The sequence below is a fragment of the Carcharodon carcharias genome, chromosome 3 (assembly GCF_017639515.1).
Source record: "Carcharodon carcharias isolate sCarCar2 chromosome 3, sCarCar2.pri, whole genome shotgun sequence".
Taxonomy (NCBI): Eukaryota; Metazoa; Chordata; class Chondrichthyes; order Lamniformes; family Lamnidae; genus Carcharodon; species Carcharodon carcharias.
In genome coordinates this window covers 25,525,118-25,551,972 of record NC_054469.1, presented here as the reverse complement: position 1 = coordinate 25,551,972, position 26,855 = coordinate 25,525,118, and the positions used below count along the sequence as shown (strand labels likewise).

Genomic DNA, 26,855 nt, shown 5'->3' with positions numbered 1-26,855 from the left:
AAAATGCATTACCTCTCATTTTTCTGGTTTAAACTCCATCTGCCATTTCTCCGCCCAAGTCTCCAACCGATCTATAGCCCGTTGTATCCTTTGACAATCCACTTCACTATTTGCAACTCCTCCAACCTTAGTGTCGTCCGCAAACTTACTAATTAGCCCAGTTACATTTTCCTCCAAGTCATTTATGTATACTACAAACAGCAAAAGTCCCAGCACTGATCCCTGCGGATCTCTACTAGCCACAGCTCTCTATTCAGAAAAGCACCCTTCCACTGCTACCCTCTGTCTTCTATGACCAAGCCAATTCTGTATCCATCTTGTCAGCTGTCCTCTGATCCCATGCAACTTTACCTTCTGTGGCAGTCTGCCATGAGGGACCTTGTGTAAGGCCTTGCTTAAATCCATGTGTATAACATCCACTGCCCTTCCATCGTCGATCATCTTTGTCACTTCCTCGAAAAACTCGATCAATCCTTCCATAATATCATCCCTCCTCACTGCTATAATTGAATCCTTGATCAATATTGCAACCCCTCTCCCCCCATACTGTCGATCTCTCCATGTCATCTGAATACCCTTCAACCAGGAATGTTAAGCTGCCAATCCTGCCCTTCTTTTAGCCAAGTCTCGGTCAGAGCACCTGAACTGGAATGGGACCAACATCCTTGCGGGGAGGTTTGCTAGTGCTGTTGGGGAGGGTTTAAACTAACTTGGAAGAGGGATGGGATCCTGAGAGGAGGTTCAGCAAGTGGAGATGCACAGCCAAAATTAGAAGAGAGAGCAAGTGAGTCTGGAAGACATCGAAATTATACGCCTGTTAAGGCACAGGGGAGTTTGGCAAGGTTGGATGGTATTTATTTTAATGCAAGGAGTGTGACGAATGAGGCACAAATGAGGATGAGTTGATGGCACAAATTAACACATGGAAGTATGACGTCATTGCTGTCACAGAGACATGGTTGAGGGAGAGGCAGGATTGGCAGCTCAATATTCCAGGATATACGGTCTTCAGGTGAGACAGGAAAGGAGGGAAAACAGGAGGGGGTATCGCACTATTGATCAAGGAACCAATTACAGCAATAAGGAGGGATGACATCTGAGAAAGCTCCTCAACTGAAGCCATATGGGTAAAACCTAAATAAAAAAGAGGAACAATCGCATTGTTGCGAGTGTACGATAGGCCCCCAAACAGTCAGAGAGAAATAGAAGAGCAGATATGTAGGTAAATTTGAGAGAAGTGTAAAAATGATAAGGTAGTAATAGTGGGGGATTTCAACTTCCCCAACATTGACTGGGTTAGTCATAATGTGATAGGTTTAGAGGGAGCGGAATTGTTAAAATGCATCCAGGAGAGCTTTTTAAGCCAGTACATAGAAGATCCTACAAGAGAGGGGGTGGTCCTGAACTTAATTTTAGGAAATGAAGCCAGGCAGGTGGTAGAGGTATCAGTGGGGTGCATTTTGCAGATAGTGATCATAACTCTGTTAGATTCAAGGTTGTAATAGAAAAGGACAAGGATGGGCCAGAAATCAGAGTTCTAAATTGGGGGACGACTGACTTTAATAAGATCAGATATGATTTGGCCAGAGTGGACTGTGAGCAGCTACTTTTAGGTAAATCTGCATCAGAGCAGGGGGACTCATTCAAATAGGAAATAGGGAGAGTAAAGGGCCAACATATTCCAGTAAAGATAAAGGGTAGGACCAACAAATCCTGCCAACCCTGGATGTTGAGGGATATAGAGGATTGGATAAAGAGAAAAAGGGAGGCTTATGGCAGATACCGAGGGCTCAAAACCCTGGAAGCCCTAGTGGAGTATAGAGTGTGTAGAGGGGAACTTAAAAAGGAAATTAGGAGACCCAAAAGGGGGCATGAAAAAATATTGTCAGATAAAATAAAGGAAAATCCAAAGTTATTTTTCAAGTACATTGAGAGTAAGAGAATAACTAGGGAAAGAGTAGGGCACATTAAGGACCACAGTGATAATTTGCATGCGGATCCAGAAGACATAGGTAGGGGATCTAAATGAGTACCTTGTGTCAGTGTTCACAAGTGAGAGGGACAACGTGGGCATGGAAATCAAGCTGAAGGACTGTGATATAATTAAAGAAACTAGCATAGGAAGGGAGGAGGTTCTAAGTGATCTGGCAAGCTTAAAAGTAGATACATCCCCAGGCCCAGATGAAGTGTATCCCAGGCTGTTGAGTGAAGCAAGAGAAGATATTGAAGTGGGGCTGGCAATAATTTTCAATCCCTCTCTGGCCACAGGAGAGGTGCTGGAGAACTGGAGAACAGCCAATGTAGTACCGTTATTCAAAAAGGGACGCAACGATAAACCAGGGAAAAACGGACCAGCCAGTATAACCTCAGTGCTAGGGAAACTATTGGAAGCAACTCTGAGGGACAGAATTAATCTACACTTGGAGAGGCAGGGGTTAATCAAGGACAGCCAACATGGTTTTGTTTAGCGGAGGTTTTTTCTGACCAATTTGATTTAAATTTTCGAAGAGGTGACCAGGTGTGAGATGAGGGCAATGCATTTGACGTAGTCTACTTGGACTTCAGCAAGGCTTTTGATAAGGTCCCGCATGGGAGACGGATAAGGAAGGTAAGAGCCCATGGCGTCCAAGGCAATTTGACAAATTGGACCAGAATTAGTGGAGTGGCAGGAAGCAGATGGCGATGGTCGAGGGATGTTTTTGTGACTGGATGTCTGTGTCCAATGGGGTTCCACAGGAATCAGTGTTGGGTCCCTTGTTGTTTGTGGTAATTATAAATGAGTTAGACTTAAATGCAGGAGGGTTGATCTGCAAGTTCGCGGATGACACAAAAATTGGTGAGGTGGTAAATAGTAAGGAGGATAGCCTTAGATTGCAGGAGGATATAGACGGGCTGGTCAGATGGGCTGATCAGTGTCAAATGGAATTTAATTCGGATAAGTGTGAGGTGATGCACTTGGGCAGGACAAACATGGCACGGGAATACACGATGAATGGTAGGACCCTGGGAAGTATCGAGGATCAGAGGGACCTTGGTGTGCATGTCCACTGCTCACTTAAGGTAGCGTGATTGAGGGGGGGACATGATTGAAGTGTATAAAATTATGAGGGGCCTAGATAGGGTAGATAGGAAGGAATTTTTCCCCTTGGTGGAGGAATCAATAACTGAGGGCATAGATTTAAGGTAATGTGTGGGAGGTTTAGAGGGAATGAGAGGAAGAAATTTTTCACCCAGAGGTGGTCGGAATCTGGAACTCACTGCCTGAAAGGGTGGTAGAGGCAGAAACCCTCAGAACATTTAAGAAGTATTTGGATGTGCACTTGCGATGCCATGGCATACAAGGCTATGGGCCTAATGCTGGAAAATGGGATTAGAATAGTTAGGTACCTGTTTGACTGGCGCAGATTTGATGGGCCAAATGGCCTTTTTCCGTACTCTAGACCCCTATGACTCTATAGCTCCAATGTCGTAATCCCATGTGCTTATCTGTGCCCGCAGCTCATCTGTCTTATTCCTCAGGCTCCTTGCATTAAAATATATTCCATTTAGCCTTGCTAAACTCACTTCTTTCTTATCTAGCCTGTGCTTCCTCTGCCTTCCAGACTCACTTACTAACGCTTTAACTTCTAATTTTATCTCAGCTTCTCTCCCCTCTGAAGTACTTTTCAGGATCCCATTCCCCTGACAATTTAGTTTAAATCTGCCCCAACAGCATTAGCAAACCTCTACGCAAGGATTTTAGCCCCGTTCCTGTTTGGATGTAACCCGTCCAACTTGTACAGGTCTCACCTCACCCATAAATGGTCCCAATGCCCCAGGAATCTAAAGCCCTCTCTCCTGCACCATCTCGCCAGCCGTGCATTCATCTGCTCTGTTCCTATACTCACTACTGCGTGGTACCAGGAGTAATCCCGCTTTTCAATTTCCTACCTAACTTCCTCAAGTCTGCTTACAGGACCCCATTTCTCTTTCTTTCTCTGTCATTGGTCCCAACATGGACCACAACCTCTGTCTGTTCCCCCTCCCCCTTCAGAACGCTGTGCTGCCATTCTTTGACATCCTTGACCCTGGCACCCATGAGGCAACATAACATCCTGGAGGCACATCTGTGGCTGCAGATGCGCCTGTCTACTCCCCTCACTAACAAACCTCCTACCACTATTGCCCTTCCACAATTCTTCCTCTCCCTGCTGGACCTCCTAGAGTGCCATGGCCTTGGCTCTGGTTGGCCTCCCTAGAGGAACTGACACTCTCAAGGTCGAAAAGCGGTTTGCGATTGAGATGCACTTGGGGGGATTTCCCTCCCTACCTGCCTGGTCCCCTTCATCTGTCTGGTGGTCATGCAATCCCTCTCTGCTTGCATTTCCTTATGCTGTGGGGTGACCACATCCTGAAATGTGCGAATCACGAACCTCTCAGTCTCGTGAATGCACCATAGTTTGATTGCTCCAGTTGGAGGCACCTATTGCACACATGGTAATCCAGAGTGCCAGGAGTGTCTAGGATTTCCCACATAGTGCTGGATGTGCAAAACACATGACTGATCTCCCCAGACATATCTTAACTAATTAGAATACCCCTGCTTTTATTTTATCCTTTCTCCTACTTGAGTATAGATTAGAATCTAGATCCTCTGGAAAGACTAGATCCTCTATGTGCTGCTGACTTTTTTTTTTGCAAAAATATATTCTTAAATCTTCAAAAACATTTCGAACCATTTCAGTATCACCATTACAAAAATACAATCAGGTTCAACTTTTACAACATGAATCACAAGGTGTATCAGTACAAACCATGAATATTACAATCATTGGCAGACATTCATTTTAAGCTGTACAGCCTGAGGGGCTCTTTACAGTTCCCAGCCCCTCAGTGTACTATGGCAGAAAGGTCTTAGGCAGCGACCTTTCCCCGTTGCGCCTTTGTGGCAGCTGCCCCAAGCTTAACTGTGTCCCTCGGCACGTAGTCCTGGACCTTGGAATGTGCCAGTCTGCATCACTTGGTCGGGGACAACTCTTTGCGCTGGAAAACCAACAAGTTTCGGGCAGACCAAAGAGCGTCTTTCACCGAGTTGATGATCCTCCAGCAGCAGTTGATGTTTGTCTCGGTGTGTGTCCCTGGGAACAGCCCGTAGAGCACAGAGTCCTCTGTCACAGAACTGCTTGGGATGAACCTCGACAGAAACCACTGCATCTCTCTCCAGACCTTCTTCTGCTGACTGCCTGTCCCAGGGGCCTCCTCTTACACTCTCCTCTGGATGCTGGTGACTGCTTGTTCCAGGGTCCTTCTCGCACTCTCCTCTTGGTGCAGCTGACTGCCTATCCCAGTGTCCTCCTCTCGCACTTTCGCTGTTTTAACCTCTCTGTCCTGAAGTCTCCCTGTTTTAACCTCTCTCTCCCAAAGTCTCACTGTTTAACCGAACTATTGCAAATTATTTAGATGAGTTGTTTGTGACTGTGTAAAATTCTTAAATTGCACATGGTAAGGAAATTACTTTCAAAAGCAAAATTCAATTGTAAAATCTTTTTATTCCTGATTGAGCATATATGCAAATTTTCATTTTCTCTTTCAAATTAATAATGAATACTGTATCGCATACAGTATTATTCGTTTAATGAAAGAATAACTAAAAAATACTAGAGGGAGAAATTAGAGTATGTGAGAAAGCTAGCTAGAAATATAAAAACAAGCAGTAAAAGTTCCTACAAGTATTTAAGATGGAAAAGAGTAACTAAAGTGAGTATTGGTCACTAGAGAGTGAATCTGGAGAACTAATAATGGAAAGCAAGGAAATGGTGGAAGTGTTGAACAGGTGTTTTGTGTCTGTCTTCAATAGAAGGCAGAAATAACATCCCAGAAATAATTGTGAATCAAGAACTGAAAGGGAAGGAGGAACTTGAAACAATCACCATGACCAGGGAAAAGGTATTGTGCAAACTATTTGATTAAAAGCTGACAGTAGCCAGGACCTGATGGCCTGCATCTTCGGGCCTTAAAATAAGTGTCTGCAGAGATGGTAGATGCATTGATGCATCTTCCAAAATTTCTTAGATTCTGGAACGGTCCCAACGGATTGAAAATTAGAAAATGTAAAACATTAATTCAAGAAAAGAGGGAGACAGAAAGCAGGAAACTATAGACCAGTGGCTTAACTGTCATAGGGAAATTACTAGAACCCATTATTAAGGAGGTTATAGCAGGATACTTAGAAAATCATTATGCAATCAGGCAGAGTCAACATGATAATATAAAAGCGAAATAATTTTGGTGCTGGAAATCTGAAATTAAACAGAAAAACTCAGCAGGTCTGGCAGCATCTGTGGAGAGAGAAACAGGGTTAACGTTTCGAATCTATATGAATCTTCTTCAGAGTCAACATGGCTTTGTGAAAGGAATTTATTAAAATTCTTTGGGAAAGTAATAGGTAAAGTGGTTAAAAGGGACCCTGTAGATGTGGTGTACTTGGATTTCGAAAAGGTATTGGTAAGGTGCCACATTAAAAGTACTTCCGGAAATAAGAGCTCATGGTGTAGGGGTAACATATTAGCATGGATAAAAGATTAGTTAACTGACAGGAAGCGGATCTTCGGGATAAATGGGTTATTTTTGGATTGGCAAGCTGCAACTAGTGCCACAGGGATCAGTGCTGGGGCCTCAACTATTTACAACTTTGTCAAATACTTGGATTAAGGGACCAAATATTTGGTAGCACAATTTGTGATGACGCCAAGAAAGGTAGGAAAGTAATTCTCAAGAGGAGGTAAAGAGTCTACAAAGGGTTAAATGATTAGGAAAAAATATGGGGAAAATTTGTCCATTTTGGCAGGAAAAATCGAAAAGCAGTATATATTTTAATGCAGAGAGACTTCACAGCTCTGTGGTACAGAGGGATATGGGTGCCCTGATGCCTCAATTACAAAAGCTTCGTATGTAGGTACAGCAAGCGATTAGGAAGACAAATAGAATGTCAGTCTTTATAGCAAGAGGAATGAACCGTAAAACTAGGGAAGTTATGCTGCAGTTCCACAGGACCTTGGTAAGACCACACCTAGAGTACTGTGTGCAGTTTGGTCTCCTTATTTAAGAAAGGATATAACTGTATTGGAAGCAGTACAGAGAAGGCTCACGTGGCTGATTCCTGGGATGAAGGGGTTTGTCTTATAAAGGAAAGTTGAACAGGTTGGCCCTATACCCATTAGAGTTTAGAAGAATGAGAGGTGAACTTATTGAAACATATAAGACCCTGAGGGGATTTGATTGGGCTGTTGCCAGGAGGATGTTTCCTCTTGTGGTGGAGACTAGAACGAGGGGATACAGTTTAGAAATGAAAGGTATCCCATTTAAGACAGAGAAGAGGGGAAGCGCCCAGGTGGCCTTCACATTTTTCTTGATACCTCATCCACAGGCGGGATGAGGTTTCATGAAGGGATGAAGGGTCTATTATTTAGATAAAAATTTTTGAAATAAATAATGGACATGCCTCAGCTCATGTGACAGTTTCACATGAGGAGACATGTCCTTAATTTGTTTTCTTACCTTTATCCAAATTTCCATAATTTAAGCAAATCTCCCCCTGCCCGTACAGGGAGCGCTCAGTGCTTCCGGGTGTGTGTCATGATGGGCGGGCTTTAATTGGCCCGCCTACGTAAAATGGTGGTGGGGCGCCAATTGGGTTTGCCCCCGCTCCCGCACACAGCTCCCCCAACAGGGGGAAATTTCTGCCCATTTGTTTCAGTGTTAACTGAACTAAATTTTGAAAATTACTGTCTTTTAGCCTTGCCTGTACTTTTCAAGAAAGAGCTTCATAATCAGGAGGTTGAAGAGGACAGTACTGCCAAGCTGATCTGTGAGGTCACCAAACCTGATGCCCCAGTGAAATGGAGAAAGGGATCAATGCTGCTTGAGCCAAGTAGCAAGCATGAAATGAAGCAAAAAGGCCCCTGTGTTGAGTTGCTTATTCACAGCCTAAAATTAGAAGATGCTGGAGAATATACCTGTGATTCTGGAGATCAACAGACCACTGCCTCCTTAAAAGTGAAGGGTAAGACAACAGTCATCAGATATTGTAATTCAAAGGGATAAATTTTATCATTTGTAATTTTTCATGCAACTCACCATTCTTGCTAACCTTTTGTTGGCAGGATTTTTTTTTAATTCATTCATGGGATGTGGGCTTCACTGGCAGGGCCAGCATTTATTGCCCATCCCCAGTTGCCCTTGAGAAGGTGGCGGTGAGCTGTCCTCTTGAACCGCTGCAGTCCATGTGGTGTGGGTACATCCACAGTGCTGTTAGGAAGGGAGTTTCAGGATTTTGACCCAGCGACAGTGATGTGAAGGAATGGCGCTTTATTTCCAAGTCAGGATGGTGAGTGACTTGGAGGGGAACTTCTAGGTGGTGTTCCCGTCTCTCTGCTGCCCTTATCCTTCTAGATGGTAGTGGCCATGAGTTTGGAAGGTACTGTTGATGAAGCCTCGGTGAATTCCTGCAGTGCATCTTGTAAATTGTACACACTGCTGCTACTGTGCATCGGTGGTGGAGGGAGTGAATCTGGTGCCAATTAAGCAGGCTGCTTTGTCCTGGATGGCGTCAAGCTTCTTGAGTGTTGTGGGAGCTGCATTCATCCAGGCAAGTGGGGAGTATTCTATCACACTCCTGACTTGTGCCTTGTAGATGGTAGACAGGCTTTGGGTTATCAGGAGGTGGGTTACTCATTGCACAATTCCTAGCCTCTGACCTACTCTTGTAGCCACAATATTTATATGGCTAGTCCAGTTCAGTTTCTAGTCAATGGCAACCCTTCAGGATGGTGATGGTGGGGGATTCAGTGATGGTAATGCCATTAAACGTCAAGGGGTGATGGTTGTATTCTTTCTTGTTGGAGAGGGTCAGTGGATGGCACTTGTGTGGCACAAGTGTTACTTGCCACTTGTCAGCCCAAGGCTGGATATTGTCCAGGCCTTACTGCATTTGGACATAAGCTGCATCAGTGTCTGAGAATTCACGAATGGTGCTGAACATTGTGCAATCATCAGTGAACATCTCCATTCTTACTTTACGATGGAAGGTAAGTCTTTGATGAAGCAGCTGAAGATGGCTGGGCCGAGGGTACCACACTGAGGAACTCCTGCAGCTGAAATGACCGACCTCCAGCAAGTGCCGCTTGATAGTGCTGTTGACCCCTTCCATTACTTTACTGACGATGGAGAGTAGGCTGACGGGGTGGTAATTGGCCGGGTTGGATTTGTCCTGCTCTTTGTGTACAGAATATACCTGGGCAACTTTCCACATAGCCGGGTAGACGCCAGTGTTGTAGCTGTACCCGAACAGCTCGGCTCAGGGCGTGGTGAGTTCTGGAGCACACTTCTTCAACACTATTCCTGTAATATTGTCAGGGCCCATAGCCTTCGCAGTATTTAATGCTTTCAACCATTTCTTGATATCACTTAGAGTGAATTGAATTGGCTGAAGACTGGCATCTGTGATGCTGGGGACCTCCAGAGGAGGCCGAGATTGATCATACACTCGGTACTTCTGGCTGAAGATTGTAGCAAATGCTTCAGCCTTATCTTTTGCACTTATGTGCTGGGCTCCCCCAACATTAAGGATGGGGATATTTGTGAAGCCTCCTCCTCCTGTGAGTTGTTTAATTGTCCACCATCATTCACGGACTGGATATGGCAGGACTGCAGAGCTTAGATCTGATCCGTTGGTTGTGGGATTGCTTAGCCTTGTCTATCACTTGCTGCTTATGCTGTTTGGCACACAAGCAGCCCTGTGTTATAGCTTCAGTAGGTTGACACCTCATTTTTAGGTCTGCCTGGTGTTGCTCCTGGCATGCCCTCCTGAACTCTTCATTGAACCAGTGTTGATCCCCTGGCTTGATGGTAATGGTAGAGTGGGGGATATGCCAGGCCATGAGGTTATAGATTGTGTTCGAGTACAGTTCTACAGCTGGCCCACAGTGCTTCATGGATGCCCAGTCTTCATTTGCTAGATCTGTTCAAAATCTATCCCATTTAGCACGGTGGTAGTGCTACACAACATGATAGAGGGTATCCTCAATGTGAAGTTGAGACTTCATCTCCACAACAACTAAACGGTGGTGACTCTTACCGATACTGTCATGGACAGATGCATCTGCGGCAGGTAGTTTGGTGAGGATGAGGTCAAGTATGTTTTTCCTTCACCACCTGCCGCAGACCCAGTCTAGCAGCTATGTCCTTTAGGACTCAGCCAGCTCCGTCAGTAGTGGTGCTACCGAGCCACTCTTGGTGGTGGACATTGAAGTCCCCCACCAGAGTATATTCTGCACCCTTGCCACCCTCAGTGCTTCTCAACATGGAGGAGCACTGATTCATCAGCTGAGGGGTTGCGGTACACTGTAATCAGCAGGAGGTTCCCTTGCCCATGTTTGACCTGATGCCATGAGACTTCATGTGGTCTGGAGTCAATTTTGATGGCAACTGCCCTTTAATTGCATATGCCACCACCTCTGCTGGGTCTGCCCTGCAGGTGGGATAGGACATACCCAGGGATGTTGATGGTGGTGTCTGGGGACATTATCTGTAAGGTATGGTTCCCTGAGGATGACTATCAGGCTGTTGCTTGACTAGTCTGTGAGATAGCTCTCCCAATTTTGGCACAAACCCCCAGATGTTGGTAAGGAGGACTTTGCAGGGTCGACTAGGTCGATGCTGGGTGGTCCGCCTGGTTTCATTCCTTTTTTGTGACTTTGAAGTGGTTTGTAACATCTGCGTAGCTTGCTCGGCCATTACAGAGTCACCCACATTGCTGTGGGTCTGGAGTCACATGTAGGCCAGACCAGGTAAGGACGACAGAGTTCCTTCCCTAAAGGGCATCAGTGAACCAGTTGGGTTTTTCACAACAATCGACAATGGTTTCATGGTTATCATTAGACTTTTAATTCCACCATCTGCCATGGCGGGATTTGAACCCGGGTCTCCAGAGAATTACCCTAGACCTCTGGATCACTAGTCCAGCGACAATACCACTATGTCATCGCCTCCCCCGGAGTGGGATATGGAAATCATTTATTTTCATTATCCATAAAAAAATTTTTTTTAAGCTTTCTGGCTGGTAAAGTTCAGGTTTGCCTTTCAGCCAATTATTTCATCCCCCCAATTTTCTATTCCTTTGAATTAAATGGAAAATAAATGTAATTCAATGGGAAATAAATTGAGTGGGATGTAAAACCAGTGGCAAATCCGAATGCACCAATTACTTGCCTGGCGAGCTAAGCTGAACTCGCCACCCGTATCCCTACCAATCTTAGTTTAAAAAATTCATGAGATTACTGTAAGTGTCAAGGCTTAGTGACTGTAGTAAACTATACAAAGAAGGAACTGGTGGGTTGATTTTTATCCTGACTGCCTGATTGGAGCAATGTGGGCAGGGAAGTTCAGATGATGGGTGTTTCTGATGCCTTCCCACCATCTTTACTTACCCCAGATTGGGCATGGGACATATTTTCCATAGAAAATCAGTGATTCCATTTAACTTGAAATCGTTAAACACCAAACCTCATGGGAAATATGGGAGTGCCCAGGTAGTATTTTTGTTTGAAATTCTACATGTTCCTTTTGAACTAAAGTAAGCAAGAATCCTTGGTCCTCTCCATCCCCAGCAATCCCTCCCTCTTCCGCCACTTGGAACCCTTCAGAGGCTTCCACGCCAGTACCATCCTTATGCAGGCGACTCTTCCCACCGGTCCCTGTTGGTCTCAACCTCTGCCTGATTTCTGCTCAAGCCTGGTAGCTATTACAAGCCCCCCCAAAGTTAGAACCAATCCTTTAGTTTTATTACGGATTGTGGTTGTCTTTATAAAATAAGACTATGCCCCATATAATTAAAATGTCATATTGATTTGTCATAATCAAATTTTGAGATTCTGCAAAGTATCTAAATGTAAGGAATTGGATGAATATTAGGAATTGCAAAGCAATAATTCATCTGGAGAAATTTGAAGACATCTTGCAACTACACAGTGAGTAGAAAGTGTAATGAAGCTGTATATCACTGATGAAAAGGAATAAAGACAATAGCAACATCAAAAAATCTGCTACTATAGTATGGTCAAGTACTCCAGGCTGTCATTTAATTAGAACGGAATAGTACTGTTACTATTAGAATGCATTATTGTTTCAGCGAATTTGAATTGAGTTATATTTGGGTATCCAGAGTGTCTTAGAGATCGCAGAAGGATATCCATGCTGAAAAACACATCAGGCATTAGAATACTGTTTCCCTCAGCCCCGGCTAGACGTTTTAAACTAGAGGTGCAAAATGCAAAAGCTGAAGAAGCTGTTACCATTACTGTGCTCGGTGAGGTTGCAAAACCTCATACGGTTTGTAAGTAACAGCAATTGTTTAAGCAGTATTCCAATACACCAGTTCTGAATCAACTAAGACAGCAATGCTGTTGAAGAATCAGAATTGTTACAGTGCAGAAGAGGCCATTTGACCTATCATGTGTGAAAGAATGTTATCAGAATTCTGATATGGAACAGCTTCCTCAAACATTGTTTTTTAGTGAGTTTATTTGAAATTTGGTGGGTGTTCAGAAGTCAGACTTGAATCTTAAGTTCATCATCAGGAGTGTTATGTTTAAGTGTTATATTTGAGATGACATTCTAAACTCAGGAATCAGACCACTAGTTCTAGAGGTTTTACATTAAACTAAATGAAACATTTTATTAATTTACACAGGGTAAAATATATGTACACATGGCTACAAATTACTAGTATCATACCTTTTAACAAATTCCCAAACTACTCTCCATTAAGGCAACAGCAACCCATAGACTTAACCAAACACCAGGCAAAGCATTTTCTCCTTACGAATTCAAAATGAGGTTCTTATCACTGTACAGTCAGTTGGAGGCTTGCAGCTGCTTTTTGATCTTACATTGCCTCTGCCTGCACACCCAAAAACTATTGAAGGTATACCTACCAGCCCCACTGAATATTATTTCTCATTGTATCAGCAACCTCTTTGAACTTCACCTTTTAATGATGAAACCCCTTTCATAATACCAATTTTATTAGTAATATAAACATATTGCTTGGTAGCTGCTAGAAAGGCGTCAATTTTCACCCCACTTCCTGAATGCTGTATTCATAAAATGTAAATGCATGCTATCTCTCTTACATATTAAAACTAGTACACATCAAAGCACCCAGACTAGTTAGCTTTAATCCAATTAAGACATACCCGTAGTCTAAACCTCTATTTTAAAATAAAAATATTTTCCAAAATATATATATTAAAAACTTCATGACATCCCCTTCCTTAACAAAAAATGAACTGTCATAATTCTAAAAGATGGCTTCATTTTAATAACCCATGTCACACTATCTCTTATACTTATTACACTATTACATTACCAAATGCATGCATTAGCATTACTATATATATATACAATATATACACAAATCCTTGGTATCAGCAGAATTCACTCCAGTTCAGCGTCCAGGTTTTTTTTTAAATATCCCAATTTCCTTTAAACTTCCAACTCTTGATAATACATCTGCAAACAGATTTTCCCTTCCAGCAATATGTATAATATTTAGATTAAATGGTGTAACAACAGACACCATCTGAAAAGCCTTGCACTTTTGTCTCGAAATTTGTCCTAAAACTTCAAAGGTTTATGGTCTTGGTAAACAATTGTTTCTGCTGAATTGTTTGCAACATAAATTTCAAAATGCTGCAATGCCAACACCAAACTCAAAGTCTGTTTTCCAATTGTCGAATATCTTCTCTGTTGTACATTCATTTTCCGTCAAAAATACCCTATCGGTTTTCAATGCCAGTATCATCTTCTTGTAACAGTACAGCCCCAATGTCTATATCGCCTGCGTCAACGGCCAACTTGAATTGCTTGGCATAATTGGGTGGTGCAAACACTGGTGTTGTAGTTAATACAGTTTTCAAATTATTGAATGACTTCTGATACTCCACTGTCCATTGAAACTTCTTTTTCTTTTTTAATAGTTCAGCCAGTGGAGCAACCACTTGGCTAAAGTTTGGTACAAATTTCTGGTAAAACCCACTCATGCCCAGAAATCTCAAAACTTCTCGTTTTGTTATAGGCACTGGGAAATCCATGATAGCCTTGACTTTCGCATTTCTCTGAGCCACCTTACCATGTCCAATGGTATGGCCTAGATATGTAACTTGTGCTTTTGCAAATTCACTTTTAGCCAAGTTCATCACCAAATTAGCTTCTTGTAGTGAAATAAGTAATTTCTCCAGATGCCTCACTGCCTCACTGAAAACAATTAGATCATCAATATGAACCGCACAATTGCTTTGCAATTACTTTGTCAGTCTTTGAAATGTTGCAGGTGCATTCTTCATACCAGATGGCATGACTTTAAACTGATATAGTCCGCTTGGCATTACGAAAGCTGATATCTCCTTTGCCCTCGCCAACAATGGTACCTGTCAATATCCTTTTAGCAAGTCAAACTTTCTGAAAAATTTCGATTGTCCCACTTTCTCAATGCAATCCTCCAACCAAGATGTGGGATATGAATCCGCGTTCGTCATCTCATTCACCTTGCGATAGTCCATACACAGTCTTTGTGTTCCATCTGGTTTCGGTACCAGTACAACAGGCGAACTCCAGTTACTGTAACTAGACTTAGTGATATCATTTTGAAGCATGAAATCAGTTTGTTTTTGTCCTTGTGATAACATTGCTGGATTTAATCAATAAGGTTGTTGCCTTATTGAAGATGACATTTCTATACATACATCATGTAAACCCTTTAAGGCCCACGAAATATAAATGTGTCTTTCCCAACTTATTTCCACAAATAGGTTTGTGTGACTGCAATAGCTTTTCCAAATCACTTTGACACTTGCTTGGAAGGTAACTCAATATTGTATTTAAATTGTCAAGCACCCCCTCATTATCCAATTTGATTAGAGAAAAATCAACTTCCGAGATCTGCACTTCTACCTCTTATCATCCACCCTCACTAACACCTGTTTTTGTTCCTCTTCCCTGTCAAAGTACTTTTTAAGCATATTTACAAGACACACCCTCTGCTTCTTTCTTCTACCTGGAGTGTTTATTAAACAATTTACTTCACTCAATTTCTTTTCAATCCTGTAAGGCATACTAAATCTTGCATTTAATGAATCCCCTAGTCCTGGTAACAAAATTAATACTTTCTCTCCAGAAATAAAGCTGCAAATTTTAGCCTTCTCATCTGCTTTCACTTTCATCAATTGCTGTGAAATCTCTAAATGTTCCCTAGCCAACTCACATGCTCTGTTCAATCTTTCCCTGAAATTTGATGCATAATCCAGGAGAGTAGTTTCTGAATTTTGACCCACCAATTTCTCATGAATCAATTTCAATGGTCCTCTTAACTCATGACCATAAGCTAGTTCAAAAGGGCTAAAACCAGTCGATGCATGAGGAGCGTCTCTCATAGCAAATAACAGAAATGAAATTCCCATATCCCAATCCTGTATATAATCAAGACAGTATGCTCTTACCATAGTTTTTAAAGTTTGATGCCATCTTTCCAAAGCCCCTTGTGAGTCCGGATGATAAGCTGTTGACGTAAACTGTTTTATCCCCAAACTGTTCATTACTTCCTTAAACAGCTGTGACATGAAATTTGACCCCTGATCTGATTGTATTTCCTTAGGTAAACCATATCTTGTAAAAAATATAATTAACTCTCCTACAATCTTCTTAGTTGTAATATTTCTTAAAGGTATCATTTCAGGAAACCTAGTAGACACATCCATTATTGTTAATAAATACTGATATCCACTTTTAGTTTTAGGGAGGGGTCCTGTACAATCAATCATGACCCTGATAAAAGGTTCTTCAAATGCTGGCATTGGAATTAAAGGTGCAGACATAATCACTGCTTGTGCTTTTCCTGTTATTTGACATATGTGACAGGTTCTACAGAATTTGACTACATCCTTATACAACCCTGGCCAAAAAAATACCTCTGTATCTTTTCCTGTGTTTTCCTAATTCCTAAATGTCCCCCCATTGGAACTTCACAAGCAATCCTCAGAATCTCATTTCTACATGCTAATGGGATAACAATCTGATGCACCTCCCTTCAATTTTATTTTGCTGAGATGTAATCCTACCGCCACTTTCTCAATAATATATTCCCTCGAAAATAATAACATACTGAAATACATTTTGTTTTGGTTTCTGAATAAGCTTTCTGATATAACTGTTTTAATTTCAAACTATTTTTCTGTAACTCCACTAACCTTTTTGAGTTAAGCACTTCAACTGAACTGTCCTGCATTCCTTCCTCCAGAGCAATGTTATCGAATACAGTGCCAGCTAATTGGATCTCGACACCTTCTTGCCTTTGAACCGCCTGCTTATCTCGTTTATTTTGTTCTTCTGGATGGGCCTTTGATCTTGTTATAACACAATCAGGAAACAATCCAGGATGTTCCTTCTGTAACTTCTGTTGAAAACACTTCTACAGGCTGCTCAACTACCACAGGCATCACCCACATTTGCAAACCAGCTGTATCATTACCCAGAATAAATTGAACAACTGCAATGGGCAATTTTCCCACCACTCCAACTATAAGCAAACCATTCTTCCATTTGCTCTTTAAATTTACCTTCCACAACAGAAGAGATTTAGCATCTCCATGAACCCCACTTATTATTACCTTCTCCTGCAACACTCCTTCTGAACAACAAATATCACTATCCCAGTTTCACCTGTACACAAACCACTGGTTTCTCCTGTGCCTGAACCTCAGAACCCACAGTACTTTTACTTCCAGAGCTTTTCTATACCCCAATAATTCCTACAGATTTTTCCTGCAACCTCCAACACATTGACTTCATGTGCCCCACTTTATTAGAATGAAAACACCTCAATTTTCAAATCTCACTTCTACCTTCAGCACCTTCCTTTATTGTTCTGAAAAAAAAACTTCCTGGGAACTTCCAGCTACTCCTTCTCTTCTCTGATTACTTGCCTTCCTTTCACCTTCCCACTTTTTATCCTTTTCCAATTTGAAAGGGTGATGGAAAAAAGGTTTAGCTCGATGAATTAACTTGTAATCATCAGCTATCTCTGCTGCTTGTCTTACAGAATCAACCCTCTGTTCCTCTACATGAGTTCTCACTACTGAAAGGATTGAATCTTTAAATTCTTCCAAAAGAATGACTTCCCTAAGAGCTGCATTTTTTAACACCCGTATCCACTGGTCAAAAGTACCTTGTTTTACTCTTTCAAACTCAATATAAATTTGCCCAGGCTGTTTTCTCATATTCCTATATTTCTGCCTGTATGTTTCAGGAAACAACTCATATGCATTCAAAATAGCTTTTTTCACCACACCATAATTCACCGACATTTCTTCTGAAAGCAAAGCATGTACCTCAAGCCCCCTACCTAATAACTTAGACTGTAATAATGATGTCCAGTTTTCCTCTGACCATTTCATCTGTTTAGATAGCTTCTCAAAAGGAATGAGGAATGCTTCAATATCTGTTTCTTCAAACTCTGGAAGAGCTTGTACAAATTTAAACATATCCCCACTGGGTTCTACTCTGGAGACAAATCCTTCCTCACCTACTAAAGTCTCTTTTCTAACTGCGAACATTTTCAGTTGGAATTCTCTTTCTCTCCCTCTTTCTCTTTTCTCCTTCTCCATCTTTGCAATTTTTAATTCCCTTTTAAAAGCCATTTCTCTGTCCTTTGCTTCTAATTCAAGATTTTTCATTTGCAACTGAAGTCTCACTATCTTCAGCTGTGATTCACTAGTATCAAGTTTAACTTCCAACTATAGATGAGGTGCTATACTTTTAACTATATTAAATTTCCTAGCTCTGCAGGTAACCCCAATTTTAACTTAGCTGCCAGCTTTGTTAACTTACTTTTGGTTACTTTCTCCAACCCACTCAGAGTTATTTCTTCTACGCTCAGACAAATCTTAGCAATTGCCAAAGCCATCTCGCAGTCTCACCATTTCTAAAATACCTCACCAACTCCTGAGTTCAAAGCGCTTCTCGTACTCACAAGCTTAAGATTCACCAATTCCTAAACAATCGAGGAATTAGAAATATAATTTATCCCAGATGAGCCCCCAACTGTCATGACTGATGCAGTTGGTAAAGCGGAGTTATTTGCAAAAAAAAACCCAGAGGGAAAATTTAAACAACTGTCATAACCAATAATTTTAAGTGTTATGCTTGAGATGTGATTCTAAACTCAGGAATCGGACCGCTAGTTCTCGAGGTTTTACAGTAAACTAAATGAAACATTTTATTAATTTACACAGGGTAAAATATATGTACACATGGCTACAAATTATCACTATCATAACTTTTATCAATTTCCCAAACTAATCTCCATTAAGGGCAACAGTAACCCATAGACTTAACCAAACACCAGACAAAGCATTTTCTCCTTATGAATTCAAAATGAGGTTCTTTTCATTGTGGAGCCAGTTGGGGGCTTGCAGCTGCCTTTTGATCTTACATTACCTCTGCCTGCACACCCGAAAACTACTAAAGTTATACCGACCAGCCCCATTGAATATTAATTCTCATTGTATCAACAATCTCTTTAAACTTCACCTTTTAATAATGAAACCCCTTTCATAATATCAAATTTATGGGGAGAATTTTCTCCTCCTTGGAGTTGTGCGGGGATGTGCGCCCCCGATAGTGTCCGCGCTGCCATTTTACGTGGGCAGGCCTGAGTCGGCAAGTTTGCGAAAGAGCGCAGAAATCTCCCTGAGGCACCTCTAAAGTTTCTAAAGTTTAAGAAAGGAGAAAAAAATCTTTAGACCATGTCCCCTCATGTGAACCTGTCACATGAACTGGGACATGTATATTAATTTTATCAACAATTTTTCCAAGATTTCAAAAACGTTCATGAAACCTCATCCCACCTATGGATACAGTTCCATGAAAAATGCAAAGGCCGCCTGGACTCTTCGTCTGCCCACTAACCTTAAGGTTGGATGGGCAGCTTTTTCATTGGGCCAATTAGTTAATTAATGGCCTTAACAGGCCTTTGACAGTTTGGCGGGAGCGCAGCTGACTCGGCTGCGCGTCCATCAAACTGAAAATCTAAATGACGCGTAGTGACGTCAGGACGCATGCCCAATGTCATCCTGCGTCATTTTGCGCCTCGGCAAGCAGGCCTCATCTATGCTCGCCGAGCCAAAACTTTTCCCCCATTAGTAGTATAAACATATTGCTTGGTAGCTGTTAGAAATGTGTCAATTTTCACCCCACTTTTTGAATGCTGTATTCAAAAAGTGCAAATACATGCCATCTGTCATATATCAAAACTAATATATATCAAAGCTATCATATCAAAGACTAGCTGGTTTTAATCAAATTAAGACATACCCGTAGACTAAACCTTTATTTTAAAATAAAAATATTTTCCAAAATATTATATATATTAATAGCTTCATGACAATTCAATTACTGTCTTCCTTAGCCCTTCCTGTGCTTTTCAAACAAGAGCTTCAGAGCAAAGAAATTGAAGAAGATAGTACTGCCATTCTCAACTGTGAGATTTCAAAACCAGGTGCCCCAGTGGAATGGAGGAAAGGATCTGTGGTGCTTCATCCCAGCGACAAACATGAAATGAAGCAGAAAGGCTCCTGTGTTGAATTACTTATTCATAACCTAAAAGCCGAAGATGCTGGAAAGTATACATGCGATTCAGAGGATCAGCAGACAATGGCCTTCCTAAAAGTAAAAGGTAGGCCAATAAACATTACTGTTAATTAATAGTTTCTTTTCCATCCCATAAAATTTCATCCACCCCTTTCTCCATAATAGGCGGCATTATGGATTCTTTGTTCACATTTTATCTTTTTGTGCCATTCTATGTCATTCTGCAGCCATGACTCTGTAATGGCTATCAGATTATACTTAACTATTTCTATTTGCGCTATCAGTTCAATTGTTTTGTTTTGACTGCTTCGTGCATTCAGATACAGAGCCTTTAGTTTTGTCCCTTTATTATTTTTGTAATCTCTACCCTTATCTGCTGATTTACTCTCAGTTTTATAATCGCTGTCCCTTCCTGTCATGGTCTGTTTATCCTTTCCCGTATAAATACATTTCTGCCTTGCCTTATCTCTACTCTGATTTATCACATCTTCCCAAGTTTCTTCTCTTGCCCCCACTATTCAGTTTAAAACCCTCTTTACTTAACTAATTACACGGCTCGCTAGAACACTGGCCCCAGCATGTTTCAAGTGTAGACTGCTCCAACGGTACAATGCTCACTTTTCCCAGTACTGGTTCCAGTGCCCACAAACTGGAACCCACTTCTCCCACACCGGTCTTTGAGCCACAAAGTCATCTTTCTAATTTTATTTACCCTATGCCAACTCGCAAATGGCTTAGATAATAATCCAGAGATTCTTACGTTTGAGGTTTTGGTTTTTATTTAGTGCCTAGCTCCTCATACTCTCTTGCAGAACTCCTTTCCTTGTCCTATCTATGTCATTAGTACCTACGTGGATCATGCCCACTAGACCCTCCCCCTACCACTAGAGGTTCCTCTTCATTCCTGAGCAGATATCCTGAACCCTGGCACCGGGCAGACAACACAGCCATCTGGACTCACCCTCTCGACTGCACAGAACAGTATCTATCCCCCTGATTAACCCGTCTGCTATCACTACTACGTTCCTCTTTGCTTCCCCCACGTGAATGGCATCCTTCCCCATGGTCAGTCAGCTTATCCACACAGGTAGCAAGCACCTTGTAACTAGTTGGACAAAGTCAGGGGCTGAAGCTGCTCCATCACTACATGCTTGTTCCCCTTACCTACCTGACTCGCAGTCACATCCTCCTGTCCCCACCATTGACCAACTCTAAAGTTCTGCCTAACCTGGAACACCGTGTCCAGGTAACTTTCCCACTCCCTGATGCCCTGCAATGTCTGCAACTCAGATTCCAGCTCAGCAACTCAGAACCGAATTTGACTAAGTTACAGATGTTCTACAGATACGGTTGCTGGGATTGCAGCATATCCTACAGATTCCCATAAGCTGTTGTCATGGCACACCACCAGCCTTATTTATTTAATTAGTCAAATAGTAAATAATTTACGCAGATAAAATAATAGAAAGTTTCACACATCTAGCTTGGAGACAAGGAAGGAAACTTACGAACCGGTGGAGTCTGAAACAAAGTAGAAAAGGGAGCACCCCTTTCCATCTCTGCCCCAAATTCCCAACTTCTCATTTAATCTACCTCTCACTCTTTAAATGTCATGCAACTCAGCACTTTAGGGGAAATTGAAATTCCTGCATATTTTCTTACCCATTAGTGTGACATTAGTTGGAACTGTATTCATATGTAAATTGGAAAAATGTATTTTATGCTGAATTGAACTTTTTGCAAAGTTATGCACAGAAGTTTTGAATTATATATCCAAGAATTTTAGAGGTGAAGAGGCCCATAAAATTGGGAAAAAATGCAATTGGACCATTATGACAAAGTGTTCCCGCCTCATTCTGTCTTTCCCATCAGAGGGTGGAGAAGTCGGGGGGCCCCCATGGCAAAAGCGGGAAGACAATTGAAATCGTTTCGGAAGTAATTACGAGGCACTTTTCCAGTGAAATCCCTCATTCCCAACAGGGTAGCTGTGTCACGCTATGTCTCCAACCCAGCAGTTAGGAAAAGGCGAGTCCACAGCAGAAGGGACTGCCTCAATGAAACTGACAAGCTGTGAAGGTTTTAATCAGTGGTAGTGAAGAGGTGAAGAAATGGCCAGGCTGAAGTAACCTTACAAAGCACTCCTTCTGTCAGAGAGTGCTTGACAGGTAATTGATAACTTCCTGAAAGGCATTTCACCTTACCAGCACTTCACCCACCCTTATCTGTATTTTCCACCTACCAGCCTTCAGAGCAGCAAGGAAAAAGGTTGTGCAGCTCTAGTGTCCCCCTCTACTGAGGGAGCATCAGCTGCCCTCTCTGCAATCACATGCCCCTCCATAGCCCAGAAGTGATGGCCACTGAGATGCAAGTTAAGGGAGTTGAGTCCCAATAGTCCATCTGCATATAGAGGATCAATTATCCCAATGTGTGTAAGCACCTGTTCCTCATAGGCTCAGACTGTCACTACAGGTTGCTGCTGACACCTGCTTTCCCAGTGGACCAAGTAAGCGTGCATTGCCAGTGACTAACAAGGCGCCTGACACTGAAGACCCAGACCCCCTGCCTCCCACAACTCTGTTGTGTGATCTCGCCAGGATCATTTTGAATAGTGGAACAGGCTCGAAAGGCCAAATGACCTACTCCTGTTCATATATTCTATGTTTAATTAGAAATCTTCCCTTTGACAAAATGGCTGTGCCATCTTGCTTGCCCTCTCTAATTGGTTGGGAAGTCAAGAGGTGAGCCCTTAATTGGTTGGCTCTTTTAAAGAGTCTGCTACCCTAGTCATCAGGGTCACAACTGGAAATGGTTGTGACATCCGATTCCGTCCCTATCAAGTACTAATGCACTAAATGGGCTAAATTAAGATTGTCTTAGACACAGTTATTTTGTGACATACATAACCTGTTAGAGAAAACTATGGTATTCTTCATTTCAGGATGGCAGAAATTATCAACAAATAACAAAGTACCCTTCAGTTCAGAGCATGCAACAATCTAATCCAGCAGTTCTAAACTCAACATGAGAATGAGTTCAGGCTATTGAGGAGTAGTAGAAGAACCCTGAAATTGAATAGCTCCCTCAAACATTGTTGTTTTAGTGAGCTTGTTTGAAATGGTGTTGATATTCAAAAATTAGCTTTGAATCTTAATTGAAGTACTCTAGTTCGTCATGAACTAAATTACTGTCTCTCTTAGCCCTTCCTGTGCTTTTCAAACAAGAGCTTCAGAATAAGGAAGCTGAAGAAGACAGTACTGCTATTCTGCACTGTGAGATTTCAAAACCAGATGCCCCAGTGGAATGGAGGAAAGGATCTGTGGTGCTTCATCCAAGTGAGAAGCATGAAATGAAGCAGACGGGTTCCTGTGTTGAGTTGGTCATTCATAGCCTAAAAGTCGAAGATGCTGGAAAATATACATGTGATTCAGGGGATCAAAAGACAACTGCATCATTAAGAGTGAAGGGTAGGTCAATAATCATTACTCAGTGATTAAACCTTTCTAAATTTTTATATTTTCGGATGTCTTATTGAGCTAGATGTCACATCAGTCATCATTATTGTCTGTAAAGGTTAAATTGCATGTGTTGCTTTCAGAATTCTGAATTTTACTGCATGTTTTGGCAATAATTTATACTTGGTGGGGAGTCTGGACAGGTGCAATTAATTTTCCTCCTAAATAGGCAAGAGAGTGGGTGCTGTGGCTGCCCAAAGTCTCTGTCTTCCTGAACAATTATGGCTTTTGGCCTCATTTGAATGTCACTGTCAGCTATGGGTGTCAATTGGCCCCTTTGCAGCAGCTTTCTGGGCTGTCGGAAGATGGAAAGTTGGCTGACTTTTGTGCTGAGCTGTATGTCAGGCAGCAATTGAACATACAATTTTGCCGCTTTTAGCACCAGTAGGATGAGCATTATAAGAGTTGCATATTGATGAAAGGTAAGTAAAGCTGGCAGCTAAATGGGAACAAAAACTTTTTAGCATTGCACAGTGGGCAACCTTCGCCTCTCAAATCATGCAGCCCATGCGATTCTGAAGTACAGTTTTTGCTCAACTCCCCCAGCTCATCCCAGTAATGGGAAGCTTCACAAGCACAAGCCTTCAGCACAGTATAGTATGTTTATTCTTAGCAGACAACAAGGTAGATGAACCACTGAAACTTTAGCACAAGGCCTTTGGAAAATATAGCCTTGGATTTCCCAGCACCTTTGCAAACAGCCTCGAAAGTGAAATGGGGAGGGGAGGGACGTAAATTCAGTTCTGACATGATCACCCCAGATACCAACTTTACGAGGTGTGGATGGCTTGTTGAGTCAAAACGCTGGGTGGATTTGAAAATGAGGTACTTGAAGTGCCAAATAAATCTAGGATTGACTGGGGGTGGAATTTTCCATCCTCAGTCATGGTGGGCATGAGCAGACAATATGGCGGAAGGCCAAAAATCGGTTTCACGCCATTGTGAAACCAGTTTTCAATCATCCGCTATGCCCGTGAATGGCAGGCCGCGTTTCCCACTGCCGCACGTCGGGAACTTCAGCTTAATATATCTGCATATTATTACAAGCCCTGCTCGCAGGAATTATCCCCCCCATGTCACATTTACTGTCCACGTTGGCGGGAAAACATGCCTTGACAAGTGTGAAGTGCAGTGTCAGGTCCATGCTCACATCACGGACATCCAAGGAGCAGAAGATGTTGGAGTCCTGCTGCAGCTAGACCCTGGATGCTCGATGGATTCAGATGGATGTGGCTCTGCTGTGATGCAGCTCATGGAAGGTGGAAGATCTGCTTCAGGACATCAGTATCCTGGCCATGGTCTGCGACTAATGATTGTCGAGGGGGTGGAGAGGAAGGTCCAGCTGTGAGTGGGAGAGGAAGGTTTATGGTGGGAGGGTGGGAGAGGAAAGTCTAAGTTTGACTGGGAAAGGAAGGTGTACTGAGGTGGAAACAATGGTGTTGGGGTGGGTGCAGTTGGGAGGAGGGAACAGTGATGTCAGGGGGTGGGTGAGGTTGGGAGGTAGGGAAACGATGGTGTCGGGGGTTGAGATTGTTGGGGTGAGGGATTACAGGGGGGAGGAGGTTGTAACGGGGGAAAATGCGGCAAGGGGAAAGGAAGGTGCAAGGGAAGGAGTTTGGAAGGGGTAAGGACTTCAGCTGGAGAAAGGAGTTTAGAGGGGAAAGGAGTTTGATGGGGGGGAAGGGGTCTAGTGGGAGGAAGGAGATCGAGGAGAGGAAGGAGTTCACAGTGGGGCAGGAGCCCAGGGGGAGGAAGGTGTAAGGGTGTGGGGTGTCTTAGTGAACTTGCAAGGGAGGGGTCCGTGAAGTCAATGATTGCCTCCTTGGGAGTGAAATGAAGGTGGGCATGGTAGGGGGAAATGGGGAGAATGAGAGAGGGCAGAGTGAGCTGGGATGGTGAGGGTCCAAAGGTAACAGTAGAAGGGATAGCGAGGGGGTTGGTGGGAACTCAGAGGCAGACCATGGGGATGGGAAGGAGAAGGTTGGGGAGGTCAATGTGGATGGGGTGGGATTCTTGAGTAGGTAGGGAACATGCACGTTCACCTGGACATCCCAGAAAGAAAAGGGCTCTGGCTGGTGGTGACGGTGGGGAGGTGGAAGGTGATGCCAGGAGGGATGTCAACAGTGATGGGGGGAAGGACTTGGGTGACTTGGGGTTGGGGGAGGGGAAATGATGGAGGAGCTAAAGACAAACTTCACCAGTACCATTTTGTAAAATTGAAAGTGAAAGGAGGCCCCTTGTAGGGCGGGAACAGGTGTTGCATGGGAGTGCAATCAATGAGTGGGTGGGGAGATTCAGGTCAGCTCAGATGAACAACTGAAAGAGAACCCCAGCAGGCAGCATTGAAAATGCTTAGGACATTGAGATGTATGTGATGGAAGAAGGATCCGCGTGCGTGGGAGAATGCTTGCACGAGGCCCCGAAAGGCCCCACCACACACACTTCTCCTTCCAGAATCACTGGTCCGGCTACGTGCAGCTGAACTGCTAGTGGGGTTTGAGGGGTGGGGGGTGGGATTGGGGAGGGATGGACTCATGAAGCCTGTATATGAAGCTAAATGACACCATTACACATTACTCACTGAAAGTGAATATATTTTCAGATTATAAAGTGACAACATGTGTTCACCCATGCAACCATTTATGATCATAATTACTTAACTTTTTAGGCCTATCATTTCTTCCAGGTGCTGCCCTGATATCCACAGCAGGGGCGGAGATAGCTCATGTAATGGTTGGCCCTGTTGCCTCCAATGACTTTGGTGTGGGTCCTCTGGACAGCAGAGCCCTTTGGGGCCCCAGCTTGCTTTGGCAGTCCTCCTGTGGGCCAGCTGTCCCTCTGTGGTGACAGAGGACAAGGTTGAGGGGGTCACAGGCAAAGGGGACTCAGAGAGAGGGGACAGCCTCCAAGATTCCTGAGTGGATGACCCAGGGTGTCTAGCTGCTGCTGTTCCACCCTTTGGGTGCCCGAAGGTCCCGGCCTGACTCCTTGAAGGGAAAGAGCAGCTGGACAGATGTCAAGGTGTCCAATTTCCCTCTCGCATTGCCACTGCAGGAACTCACCCATGCTTGCCGTGATGGAGTGCAGGTCTGCGCGCATCTCTGCGTTTTGCTGGACCAAGATCTCTATGGCGTCCACCATCCTTCCCATGGAAACATCTATATGCGCACATGTGGGCACCACTTTATTAGATAGCAGGTAATCACACTCCTCTGATCCCAGTGCCACTCTGTTGAGGGCTTCCGACAGCCCTGCGTGATGTTACCCTGCCTTCTGCTGACTCTGCACGATAAGTTGGAAAGCTGAATCCAGAAACTTGTCATGTGACTCGGAGCTCACAGATGCCTCTTCGCCAGCAGTCCTCTGAGTGCCGGGGAGCTCGGCTGAACCTGCCTCCTCCTGCTGCGGACACGTGTCCATGTGATGGCCACCAGATTGTGAACCCAAGCCGCTCCGCTGATGGAGAGTGCGGGTAAACGCTGTGATGGGTCTTCCCGGCTGCTTATTTCAAGCTCTTCAATGGAGGAGGTGTCTTCTTGGCTGGAGGGAGGACCTGGATGGAGCTGAGGGACTGGCTGGCTGAGGGTTCGGTTGCTTGGCACAGCTCCCTGTGAACCAGAATAGAGATAATTAGTGCATGGCAGCAGAGTCAAAAGCAGGAGA

General features: G+C 43.2%; 1 protein-coding gene across 6 annotated transcripts in view; it reads left to right on the top strand.

Annotated features, from left to right (window-relative positions):
- The window catches only part of obscnb (obscurin, cytoskeletal calmodulin and titin-interacting RhoGEF b), a 625,157-nt gene that overhangs the window by 345,156 nt on the left and 253,146 nt on the right, over positions 1-26,855 (top strand). For 5 of the 6 annotated variants that reach the window (XM_041184481.1, XM_041184479.1, XM_041184477.1 and 2 more), the window contains 3 exons: positions 7,775-8,041; positions 19,499-19,765; positions 22,878-23,144. In XM_041184481.1, the coding sequence (XP_041040415.1) occupies positions 7,775-8,041; positions 19,499-19,765; positions 22,878-23,144 (801 nt within the window). The remainder of the gene's footprint in view (positions 1-7,774; positions 8,042-19,498; positions 19,766-22,877; positions 23,145-26,855) is intronic. The other variant, XM_041184482.1, reaches the window with a different exon arrangement.